This window comes from Thalassophryne amazonica, chromosome 6 (assembly GCF_902500255.1).
Source record: "Thalassophryne amazonica chromosome 6, fThaAma1.1, whole genome shotgun sequence".
Classification (NCBI taxonomy): Eukaryota; Metazoa; Chordata; class Actinopteri; order Batrachoidiformes; family Batrachoididae; genus Thalassophryne; species Thalassophryne amazonica.
The window spans coordinates 66688296-66701823 of record NC_047108.1 but is presented as its reverse complement, the minus strand read 5'-3'; the positions used below and the strand labels follow the sequence as shown (position 1 = coordinate 66701823).

General features: G+C 41.2%; 1 protein-coding gene across 1 annotated transcript in view; it reads right to left on the bottom strand.

The window, feature by feature from the left end:
• Positions 1-13528, bottom strand: part of huwe1 (HECT, UBA and WWE domain containing E3 ubiquitin protein ligase 1) — a 201263-nt gene that overhangs the window by 6230 nt on the left and 181505 nt on the right. Inside the window, 13 exon segments of the mRNA XM_034172372.1 lie at positions 70-251; positions 3668-3785; positions 3934-4039; positions 4225-4512; positions 4601-4741; positions 4822-4939; positions 5030-5275; positions 5385-5534; positions 8364-8466; positions 8832-9091; positions 9551-9753; positions 9914-10046; positions 12231-12387. Of these exon segments, the coding sequence (XP_034028263.1) occupies positions 70-251; positions 3668-3785; positions 3934-4039; positions 4225-4512; positions 4601-4741; positions 4822-4939; positions 5030-5275; positions 5385-5534; positions 8364-8466; positions 8832-9091; positions 9551-9753; positions 9914-10046; positions 12231-12387 (2205 nt within the window).

Below are 13528 nucleotides of genomic sequence, written 5' to 3'. Positions count from 1 at the left end.
TAATTCACCATGGCTAATGGTTTAAAATCAGATAACCGCCACACGATGCCTGCACATTGTTACTCATACCTGGATAGAGCTGGACTGATATTTGTGATATTCAGTGTTGGCCTTCAGGTCATCAATATCAATAGTGGGCAGACCAGAGATTAGCAGCTCCAGCTCCTGTTCAGTGAAGATAGAGATCAGCCTCTTGGGGATGATCTCATAGAATCCCTCGAGGAAGGCTGCAAGCTGTTTACGGATGGCACCTAGAAAACCAGTAACAGCATTCAGAACAAGGATATAATATTCTTTCACACCTTTAATATTTTGTTAATTATTCTGATAGTAATTATTATTCATTAAGCACGGGAAAAGTCAGACAAATGAACAAAATATATGACCAGGAGTTCAAGAATGCTGCTGGTAATGAAGTAGACAGACCACTGGCTGCATACTGATCAGCTCAATGTTTAATACAGTGCTGCCACCAAGTGTTTCTGATGCATAGTGTCTCACTGATAACTGTCATTTTCACCAACATTGTGAACATGCACAAGAACAACAACAAAATAAACCAAACAGACACAAAGAAGGTGGGGATACATATTTTTCCAAGTTTACATCCTCTACTGTATTCTGTTGCACTATGATGGCATATCAGGTCTGGGAGCATGCACTAGTATCTCTTGCGTCCTGGAAGGCAACCACCCAGGCAGACAGACATTCCATCTCACATCATGAACGTAACTAACTATCTGCCACAACCAAATAGAACGTGGTGTCCCCTTGGCTTTTTCCCTGTTAGTGGGGTCCTCAACACTACGGCACTTTCATGCTGGAACATGCCCAGAGAAATGCAACACAGGGCCAAAATGGCACAACTGACATTCTCTCATAATGCAAGTCATACCCATCATCTCAGCCTCCCAAAGTAACCTTTCATCTGACAAATTTGTTGCATCAGTACCCAAGGATCCTCCACTTAGTTCTGTCCTTGCATCACTGGTTAGACTCGGTCTCTTAACCATACATTAAAACAAGAAGCAAAGGAAACCTGATGACTTGGACATTTGTTCTCCTGCAAAGATAAGCATCACCAGGCATCTCTGTCTAGCAACCTCATGACTGCAGAAGCTCTTCCCAGGTATCTACTGATCTAAAACGAAAAGGATCTAGAGACATGAATGTCACTTGAGATAAGTCATTGTTTCTACAAATTCAACATTTTGGGCTACTCAGCATTTTGCTTTGTTGGGCTGAAGCCCAGGCAATGAAATTTTACATACGTGGAAATATGACAGAAATCAACAAAAAGCTGTCGTTGACAGATCTGCCATTTTTGTTGCTGCAGGCAATAACTGAAATGCATAAACCTGCTGATGAAGGTTACAACTAAATTTTCATAACAAAATGGTCAAATTTCTTGACTAATTGGAAAAATACAGTGGGGCAAAAAAGTATTTAGTCAGTCCCTGATTGTGCAAGTGTTCCTACTTAGAAAGATAAGAGGTCTGTAATTTTCATCATAGGTACACTTCAACTAAGACAAAATGAGAAAAAAAAAAAATCCAGGAAATCAAATTGTAGGATTTTTGAAGAATGCATTTGTAAATTATGGTGGAAAATAAGTATTTGGTCAATAACAAAAGTTCAACTCAATACTTTGTAACAATCTTTGTTGGCAATGACAGAGGTCAAACGTTTCCTGTAAGTCTTCACCAGGTTTGCACACACTGTAGCTGGTATTTTGGCCCATTTCTCCATGCAGATCTCCTCTAGAGCAGTGATGTTTTGGGGCTGTCGCTGGGCAAAACGGACTTTCAACTCCATCAACAAATTTTCTACGGGGTTGAGGTCTGGAGACTGGCTTGGCCACTCCAGGATCTTGAAATGCTTTTTACGGAGCCACTCCTTCGTTGCCCGAGCGGTGTGCTTGGGATCATTGTCATGCTGGAAGACCCAGCCATATTGCATCTTTAATGCTCTCACTGATGGAAGGAGGTTTTGGCTTAAAATCTCACAATACATGGCCACGTTCATTCTTCCTTCAACACGGATCAATCGTCCTGTCCCCTTTGCAGAAAAACAGCCCCAAAGCATGATGTTTCCACCCCTATTCTTCACAGTAGGTATGGTGTTCTTGGGATGCAACTCAGCATTCTTCTTAGTCCAAACACGAGTTGGACTTCCAAATTGAGTTTTTACCAAAATGTTCTATTTTGGTTTCATCTGACCACATGATATTCTCCCAATCCTCTTCCGGATCATCCATCTGCTCTCTGGCAAACATGTACTGGCTTAAACCAGGGGACACGTCTGGCACTGCAGGATTTGAGTCCCTCCCTGCGTAGTGTGTAGCCTTTGTTACTTTGGTCCCAGCTCTCTGCAGCTCATTCATCAGGTCCCTCCGTGCAGTTCTGGGATTTTTATTCAAGGTTCTCATGATCATTTTGACCCCACAGGATGAGATCTTGCGTAGAGCCCCAGATCACGGAAGATTATCAATGGTCTTGTATGTCTTCCATTTTCTTACAATTGCTCCCACAGTTGATTTATTCACACCAACCTGCTTGACTATTGTAGATTCACTCTTTCCAGCCTGGTGCACATCTACAGTTTTCTTCCTGGTGTCCTTCAGCAGCTCTTTGGTCTTGGCCATGGTTGAGTTTGGAGTATGATTGTTTGAGTCTGCGGACAGGTGTCTTTTATGCAGATAAGTTCAAACAGATGCCATTAATACAGGTAACAGGTGGAGGACAGAAGAGCTTCTTAAAGGAGACGTTACAGGTCTGTGAGAGCCAGAAATCTTGCTTGTTTGTGGGTGACCAAATACTTATTTTCCTCCATAATTTACAAATAAATTCTTTAAAAACCCTACAATGATTTCCTGGATGTTTTTTCTCATTTTGTCTCTCATAATTGAAGTGTATCTATGTTGAAAATTACAGACCTCTCTCATCTTTCTAAGTAGGAGAACTTGCACATTCAGGGGCTGACTAAATACTTTTTTACCCCACTGTATATGTAATTATACATTTTTAGTATTAATACTAGACAAGCAGCGGTAGTCACCAGATCTCTGCTTAAGAAATAAAACATAAACAAGCTCATTTCAAGTGCCATGCATCTTCAACCACGCCAGCTCCTACTTTGTGACATGCATATAATATTTTTATTCTCTGCAGAAGCCCAGACAAAATCCCAAATTTGACAGTGCTCAGCAAGTAGCAGACATCTCTATAGGATGTTAAAATTGATCAAATGCAAGAAAAGTGTACTTTTCTGGGTACAACATATAGTGCTTCACTCTTCAGAGCCAGATGCAACATAAGCGAGTCATGTTTTTCAAGACATGCATCATGTATCATGACTCACTGTAAGACACATGGGGACAGTGAAATGCATTATTGGAAATGTGCTTTGAATATTTTTTTAAACACTCAGGCAGTAGAAAAGTTTGTAAATTTTCACTTCAGACAATGGTGGTTGACCTGAGCGAGGGGAGCAACATTGCAGCAGTGATTTCTTTCATCAAACCTTTGCCATAATGAGAACATCTTTAGAACTTGTCTATGTTGCATCCAGCCCGAAAGCAGTAAGTGCCAATACTTCACATTCCAGCCTAAAAGGGAGAAGTATGTATAAGTTGCATGCAGTCTTAATGGGTAAACCATAATCTTACCAGTCATCTTCATCTGGCAGACCAAGTGTACATATTCTTTTTTGTTTTCCTCTGTGACCAGGATATTGGCTCCATTTGGCTTGAGGTCTCTCACTTCACACACACCAAATTCCTGGACCTTAACACACATTGTAACAGACTTAAGTAATGCTTTAAATCAAGTCATAAGCATTTAAGCCCCAGTGCCTCAAATTCAACTGTAATCAGACAGACAGTGAAAAGATCACACGGCCACCTGATAAACACATTAAACTGCAAAGACAAACCTCTGTGCTGAATGTCAGCTCATAGCCTAGTGTAGACACATCATTCTCCAACAAATAGACCAAGCCCTGGAAGAATGGGTAGTCTTCACTCTCCATATCTGTATACCTGGGAACATTCACATGTTGAAAACTTTTTTTTAAGACACTCATGTTTCTTTTCTAGCACTGATGATCTGTACAAATGATCATCAAAATCTGGAATCTGAACTAACAGCATGACCGCTTTTATCATCAATAAATGGTCTTGGAAAATTTACATTAGTTGGCAGTAAGTGGCTATCACTTTTGTACCTCACACTCTTGCCCAAAATGTGCTTGTAGAAGCTGCGGGTGAAGTAGCACTCCAATAACCGATTATCATAGACTGCCTTGGCCACCACACGTCCCACAAACTTGAAGTAACTAAGGTGGTTGGGGTTGCAGTGGGATGAGGGGTTAATGGTATAGGTGACACGGTCCCCAGGAGATGTGCGGAAAAGGGCGTACATTGGATTGAACATCTCGCGAGAGATGATCATGTACCATTCCCTCAGGAGTCCTCCAGCATCCTGACCCTCCTCCCCTTCAAACACAATGTACCTATAAGGGGAAGAGAGTGGAGTTGCTCAAGTTCTGGGTTTTTGAATGCACAAAACACCTCTTTCCATAGATGGCACTGGAGTCTTACAGTCTGTTCTTCATGTCCTCTGGGCTCTTGCGATGCAGCTCTCTGTAAGAGTCCTCAAATACATGGTCTCGTCTTACATGCACTGCCATGTCTTCCTTCCTCAATCCCTCATCCAACCGCTCAAGCTCTTGTCGGAAGTATCTATAAAGAAGTCCAGATAGACCAAAGGTTCAGCCATTCAAAAAGTTACTAATCATTGATCAAGACAAATGGCTTCTTACTTCCTCTTAACATCAAAGTCCAGAATGCGGATGTAGTCAACCAGCACTGCAAAAGGCCCATCAGCCAAGTGAGTGGTGGACTGGCGAAGGATCTGGTTAAGCACTGTCCGATGAGTTTCTACAAAAAGAGATAAAAACAGCCTTTGTAAGTGCTTAATGACACATGCCAAGTTTTGACAACAGCCTTAAACAAATCTTTCGGACTCACCGGCAAAACGGAGAAACTTCTGAGTGTCTGGTGGTAGATTTGAAGAAATGTGCATAGAAGAAGGCTCTCTAGAGAAGAATGGGTCTAGGGAAGAGGGTGTAGCAGGTGTAAGGGGTGCCGGTGATAGTGGTGGTGGCTCATCTTTAATATGAGAAAGCTGGCTTTCTCTGGTATCCCTCACTGGTGGTTTGCTCTCTCGCTCCGTGGCATGAACCAGGAAGAAAGCCTCCACTGCAGGCTGAAGAACTGGAGTGACAAAGCATATACTAAATGTTACATCTCTCAACTACGCACCTTCAACATACAGCAAACACAAATGCTATAACGCATTAAAAATGCTTTTGCTGATACCCACCCAATACGGCATGCTGATCATGGGACTCTTCCAGCTCTTTCAGGCACTCTCCAAGCATATCCCATAGTTCATCCAACAGCAGCTGCTCACTGAGCAGTGGAAGGTCTGGAAGTCTCTCCTCAGCTTCTGATTGGCCATTTCCTTCCTCATCTAATGAATATATAAATTGTTTCAACTGCAACCTCCATAGTAAAACAGCTTAAGAATCATATTCCAGTCTAACAGTTTTCAAACTCCGTCCTGTGACGCAGACCGAAAGGTCCGCCCCTAAAAATTGGTCTGCCCTCCCTCCACTGTGCATGCGCCATTTCGAAGCTCAGCAGCTTGTGTGAGACAGAGTCTCTTCACCCAAAGCCATCAAATGGATTAATGGGATTATTAACATCAGATGACAAGGTAAAACCTCTTAAATAATTTCTAAAGTCAGTTTTAAGCAGAAATAAGGCTGTTTTGAGCAGAAACGAGGCAATACTCTGTGACGCTTTGAAATGACCGATGCACAGCGAACGCATCAGCTAACAGCTCATGTAGCTGTGGCGCTCTGATTGCTTCCCCGTCTTTTATGATGAAATAATGCTAAATTTATGTGGAAATGATAGTTGTACAAAAGCTTTAGATATTTCTCGCTGAGATATATGACTGGAGTGCATTTTTAAACTGAAACGAGGTGATAATCGGTGAACCGCGGCTAATGACGCATACGCAGTGAAGGTAGGGTGGACCGATTTTTAGGGGGGACCGTTCGGTCTGTGACACCAGGGCTGTGAAATGAAAATTGTAAAATCCGAGGAAAATTCGCAGGGGGTCTGGGGGGCGCAGCTCCAGGAGCCGGGGTCTAGGGCCCTGTGGGGCCCCAGAAACCAATTAAATTTTCATCTACTAATACATTTTCAACATCTCCTGGAAGAACAAATCTCAAATTAGTGCATATTTAAATGATCCTACATTCAACCTTTCATTTGAACCATCAATGATCATGTTGAAATAACAGAATACGACATGGAAGTAGGACCTAGAAAGATTTTCCTTTTAATTGTAAACCAAATTATGCATCAACTCAATAATTAAACTACATGAAATTCATGAAGACTGAAAAGACTGTTAAACCATTTCAAAAACCACAGCTAAAGATTGTAGAATATTTTAAAAATCAGGGTAAAATATCAGTAACATACCTTATAGTAAAAAAGCCACATTCTTGCGTAAATTCCTGTAAATCCACTCAAAGCCAGTGTCTTTGTTCCCATGAAAAAGTCTACATTAATAAAAACTAATTTACATTGTTCTGTAAATTCATGTAGCCTAAATTCATTCAAAGCCACAATGTCTTTTTTTAATGAAAGAAAGTCTAGAATAATGAAAGAAAAAAGGCACAATCTTTTCTGAAATCCTGTTTGAACAGCACAATGTTTATTTTCCAGAGAGAAAAAAATTCTTACCAGTTCGCTTTTCCCGTTTATCTTTCAGGTGTGTTCATGAAGCCAGCAACCATTCCACGGATTCTTGTCCTTATCACACGTTTTCAAACCGTCTTTCTCGCCATCTTCGCTCTATCTGATGTGGCTCCGTGACATAGACATGCTGCAAAATTCTTCTTTTAAAAACTTGAAAGTTCTAAAAGTGTGCGATGTCCACATGCTACATTTAGCTAAGCTTCGCACAGGAGCCACACAGTGTCACCGCAGCAACCAACCAGTCCTGCTTTACGACAACTGTCGTAACAGCCAGGCTTTGAGTGGTATTTTTCCTCCGCGAATCTCCGCGGATCCGAGGAAACTGATATGTATCTCTAACACACAGATCAGTGTCCGCGGACTAAAAACTCAGTAACGATCACAATTAAAGAGTACAACACTAACACCCCCCCACCCCACCCCCCCATGATGAAATCTGCGGAGTTGTCACAGCCCTGTGACACTGGCATGATTCAACAAATATCAAATACATGATCTGTAATACAATCACTAGTTTACACTTGCATTTTAAATTTATTTTAGACTAACCTATGTCTATTTTCTTAAACTTTTTCTACCTCTGGCAGATTGATATTACTGATCCTTTTTTAAGCTCAAGAAAAAAAAAAAAAAAAACTTCAAAACTCCAAAAATTCCAGAGGCTAAAGTCTTCAAACTTCACTGTCAAAAACAGGTGTGTACTCTTTCCTTTTGTCCCACAGACTATATGGGTGTATTCTACAAAATGTAGACAGGCTCACACAGTAAACAAAGGTCCAGATATGGACATTCACCACGAAGCCTGTCACAATAACAAATTTTGCTGGACGATGATTGCCTCAGAAGATACCCTGATAAATGATGCTTTATCAACAATTTAAGCCACTGATGTAATGATACTATCACATAAAAATGCAAGTACATTCTTTCAAAGAACAATGAACTTTTAATTCAAGAATATGCAACATTGGAATTCAAATGTATAAAACAATAAAAAAAATCCTAAATCAGTGATTTATATTTCAAAAGTGTAGTATGGGCTAATGGCCGCTTAGTGCCTGAATAAATGGACTATTTTATCTATATGATTGGTCCTTGAATGGGAAAATGCAAAAGTGGAATAAAATACAATAAATAACTAAATATTTGTCATGTTTTTTAAATCTATTGTTGGAGCCATAACTTGAGCCAGATCCACAGTTGGCCCTGCGAACTGTGAACCATTTTTAAGCCTTGGAGATGCCTATTGATAGTCCTCCAAGCCCACGAGTGACTTCTACCACCATCTCCAGGCTGAAATGCCGTGCATTAAAGATAGGGGATTCTCTCACCCGCAAAGTTAGATTACAGATGCCAGCTGACGTTAAACATATTCCTGGAACCAGAGCACCCAACATTGCCTCTCACCTTAGGGTGCTGACGTTGTACAAGGATAGACAGGCAAATGAACACAACAAAATGATCATCAGTTGACCTTAATTACTCTTAGCAGGTTACAAGTGCTGCATGTCTGTATTAATCATACCCAAAGCAGCAGCATCCTGCTCTTGAGGGGACGGCTGGTCGACATCCATTGGAGAGTCATCTCTTTGGGCTGCTTGGGATTCGGACATTGACTGCACTTCAGACTATAGACGAGGATCCAGGGGAGAACAAGTGCGCGCACACACAGATTGACAGGGACATAAGAAATCAGTGGAGAAAAAGCTCATTACTAATTTCCCCCTGCCTCCCCTTCCAAAATTAACCATTTTAATCAACATTACAATGCTGCTAAGATTGCTTTGTTAGCCTAGCAGCTATGCCCATTAAGCAATACAGCTACCTCATGCTCATCATCCACCATCTGACCATTCACATTTTACATATTTGAGGCGTAACACCAGTGTGTGTGTGTGTGTATATATATATAAAATTTGCATTGATACTTAGAAATACACAATTCTCAACCCTATTCAACTATGAGTAATATGTGAAAAGGATTGCAACTCACGCTGACTGTTGCTGCAGCAGCAGCAGCAACAGAAGCAGCTGTACTAGCAAGTGGAGCAGCACCAGTCGGGGCATGAGGCACAACTGCAGAGGATACTGTAGCTGTGGAGATGGCAGCAGAGGAAGAATTTGCTGGGGGACCCTGTTGGAGCCGACGTGCACGCTGACCCTCTCTCACCATCTGGATGATGGCGTCAGCCTCAGCTTCCAGCTGACGTACCGCAGCTTGGATATTACTGGCTGACCCTAGACTGGTGGATCCTGGACAGAGAAGAATGCATTATTTCTCAATCTATAATCAGGATGCATTTGCATTAGATGCTCATGTGGCACTGTGTCCATTTTGGATGTGCCAACACAGTACAGGGTTAGTAAAAAAACAGAAGGGAAAGTTGTGTTTACCCAGTGATGATGTATTAACTCTCCAAAATTAACACATTTGCAAATGAACAGTTTAATGGTCAGGTTACTGCACTAATATCTGAGATATTATTCCCAGCATTAAGTATACAAAAATAAATAAAAATAAAATTTACAACAAAACTTGCACACTTCCACAATGTCCTGTGCATGTTACTCTTCAATGTCTGTATCACAAGAGAGTACAGCACTTTATCCTTAAAGAGGTTTACTGGAACACAAACAACCTGGGTGTTTATGTGCAATGGTTAGCATGTTCATTTTCCCAGCATTTTAAATATCCCACACATGTATTCCTACCCAATCGTCCTGTCTGTTTGGCTTTCTTGTTGGCACGCCGCGTGTCCTCACGCAGCTGAATAATAACCTGTAGTACTCGCAAGAAAAATTTCTGCGTTGACGTCTTGGAAGTTAAGGAGCTCATACAGGGAAGCTGCAGTTCCCGTCCCCCAAGTGTGCGCTTTTGGGCTGCCACAATCACGACACTCTCTGATCCATCAAACCTTTGCCCAAACAAACAAAAATTAATTAAGGCTACAAGAAAAATTCATAACAAACTCAACCTGTACACAAAAACTGATGTTTCATTATTATTACACCAAACTTTGTGCCATCTCGCTAAACTGCACAAAATCAAACATCCTAATGTAGTCCAAAAATCACCTGCTGGTCATCTTGCCCTTGAGTCTGGCAGAGATGGAGGAATCCTCAGGAGGTGCATCAGGGGAATGAGAATCAGCTTGTGCACGTCTCTGCTGCTCCAGGTTATACTCTCGAAGTTCAGCTAGTAGCGTCCCTGAGAAAATGTTAGTTTCAGTATGAGTGTATGGGGCAACAAAAAACCAAGAGTCATCAGGATATGACATATACCCCTGGTCTCTACACATCAGTGATACATAGTGTATTCACCCAGGTACACCCTTATGCTAAATATGAATGAAATTGGTCAACTGGTACTTGAGATATCTTGATAATTATGGCAATGACAATATCTTGAATATCTCGCTGTGACCTTGAAATTAATCCCAAGGTCACCGTAATCAACTGGGGTCAGGGAACACCCAAGTACACCCTTTTAAATATGAATGAAATTGGTCAACCGTGTCTTGAGATACCGCGCTAATAATGGCGGCAATGATAATATCTTGAATATCTCGATGTGAGCATGAAACTGACACCAAGGTCAGCATAATTGACTAGCATCACGGGATCACCATAGTACACACTTATGCTAAATATGAACGACACTGGTCAACTCGTTCTTGAGATATACAGTGAGGAAAATAAGTATTTGAACACCCTGCGATTTTGCAAGTTCTCCCACTTAGAAATCATGGAGGGGTCTGAAATTTTCATCTTAGGTGCATGTCCCCTGTGAGAAACAATCTAAAAAAAAAAAAAATCCAGAAATCACAATGTATGATTTTTTAAATTTATTTGTATGTTACTGCTGCAAATAAGTATTTGAACCCCTACCAACCAGCAAGAATTCTGGCTCACACAGACCTGTTAATTTTTCTTTAAGAAGCCCTTTTATTCTGCACTCTTTACCTGTATTAATTGCACCTGTTTGAACTTGTTACCTGTATAGAAGACACCTGTTCACACACTCAATCACACTCCAACCTGTCCATCATAGCCAAGACCAAAGAGCTGTCTAAGGACACCAGGGACAAAACTGTAGACCTGCACAAGGCTGGGATGGACTACAGGACAACAGGCAAGCAGCTTGGTAGAAGACAAACAACTTATGATTATTTATTAGAAAGTGGAAGAAACACAAGATGACTGTCTCGGTCTGGGATCCATGCAAGATCTCACTTTGTGGGGTAAGGATGATTCTGAGAAATGCTCAGAACTACACAGGAGGACCTGGTCAATGACCTGAAGAGAGCTGGGACCACAGTCACAAAGATTACACATTAGTAACACATGATGCTATCATGGTTTAAAATCCTGCAGGGCAGCAAGATCCCCCGCTCAAGCCAGCACATGTCCAGGCCTGTCTGAAGTTCACCAGTGACCATCTGAATGATCCAGAGGAGGCACGGGAGAAGGTCATGTGTTCAGATGAGACCAGAATAGAGCTTTTTGGAATCAACTCCACTTACTATGTTTAGAGGATGAGAACAACCCCAAGAAAACCATCCCAACCGTGAAGCATTGGGGTGGAAATATCATACTCTGGGGGTGCTCTTCTGCAAAGGGGACAGGATGACTGCACCGTATTGAAGGGAGGATGGATGGGGTCATGTATAGCGAGATTCTGGCAAACAACCTCCGTCCCTCAGTAAGAGCATTGAAGATGGGTCATGGCTGGGTCTTCCAGCATGACGATGACCTCAAACACACAGCCAGGGCAACTAAGGAGGGGCTCCAAAAGAAGCATTTCAAGGTCCTGGAGTGGCCTGGCCAGTCTCCAGACCTGAACCCAATAGAAAATCTTTGGAGGGAGCTGAAACTCCAAACATGAAAGATCTAGAGAAGATCTGTATGGAGAAGTGGGCCAAAATGCCTGCTGCAGTGTGTGTAAACCTGGTGAAAAACTACAGGAAACGTTTGACCTCTGTAATTGCAAACAAAGGCTACAGTACCAAATATTAACATTGATTTTCACAGGTGCTGAAATACTTATTTGCAGCAGTAACATACAAATAAATTATATATATATATATATATATATATATATATAAAAATCATACATTGTGATTTCCAGATTATTTTTTTTTTTAGATTATCTCTGTCTCAAGATGAAAATTTCAGACCCCTCCATGATTTCTACGTGGGAGAACTTGCAAAATCGCAGGGTGTTCAAATACTTATTTTCCTCACTGTAGCACTAAAAGTGAAAATGGAGAGATGGAAATGCTGATTGCTATATCCCCCCATATTTCAGACCGGGAGATATATAAAAAAAAAAACAACATCACCATGAACAAAAATCTATTCACTTCCAAAGAGATATGAAATTTGTACAAACCAATCTGTTTACACAGAGTGTATCCGAGGTGTCGAGCTCCGCTGAGCAGCAGTCTGAGCACAGTGTCTCTGGTGGCACTGTCTCCTCGAGACAGCTGCAGCAGAATATTGGCTGCATCTTCCAATCCTTCTTCTGAACATGAATGAGATGTCAGCACCTGTAACCAAAGTGTGAAAAGGTATAAACGTTTGAACTCGCAAGTGACTGAAAACAGCTGATCATAGTAAAACTTAAGGGCCTGTCGCACCTTAACAATTTAGCCAGCATATGCTGATTTATGAAAAATTTGGTGAATATGCTGGCTAACTCAAGTTACACAGTTGTCACATCATGACAATTTAGCCAGTATACAACCCCTGGCAATAATTATGGAATCACCGGCCTCGGAGGATGGTCATTCAGTTGTTTAATTTTGTAGAAAAAAGCATATCACCGACATGACACAAAACTAAAGTCATTTCAAATGGCAACTTTCTGGCTTTAAGAAACACTATAAGAAATCAGGAAAAAAAATTGTGTCAGTCGGTTACTTTTTTAGACCAAGCAGAGGGGAAAAAAATATGGAATCACTCAATTCTGAGGAATAAATTATGGAATCACCCTGTAAATTTCCATCCCCAAAACTAACACCTGCATCAAATCAGCTCTGCTCGTTAGTCTGCATCTAAAAAGGAGTGATCACACCTTGGAGAGCTGTTGCACCAAGTGGACTGACATGAATCATGGCTCCAACACGAGAGATGTCAATTGAAACAAAGGAGAGGATTATCAAACTCTTAAAAGAGGGTAAATCATCACGCAATGTTGCAAAAGATGTTGGTTGTTCACTGTCAGCTGTGTCTAAACTCTGGACCAAATACAAACAACATTGGAAGGTTGTTAAAGGCAAACATACTGGTAGACCAAGAAAGACATCAAAGCGTCAGACAGAAACTTAAAGCAATATGTCTCAAAAATCGAAAATGCACAACAAAACAAATGAGGAACGAATGAGAGGAAACTGGAAGTCAACGTCTGTGACCGAACTGTAAGAAACCGCCTAAAGGAAATGGGATTTACATACAGAAAAGCTACACGAAGCCATCATTAAACACCTAAACATAAAAAACAAGGTTACAATGGGCTAATCGTGGACTGTGGATGACTGGATGAAAGTCATATTCAGTGATGAATCTCGAATCTTGCATTGGGCAAGGTCATGATGCTGGAACTTTGTTTGGTGCCGTTCCAATGAGATTTATAAAGATGACTGACTGAAGGAGAAACATGTAAATTTCCACAGTCGATGATATGGGGCT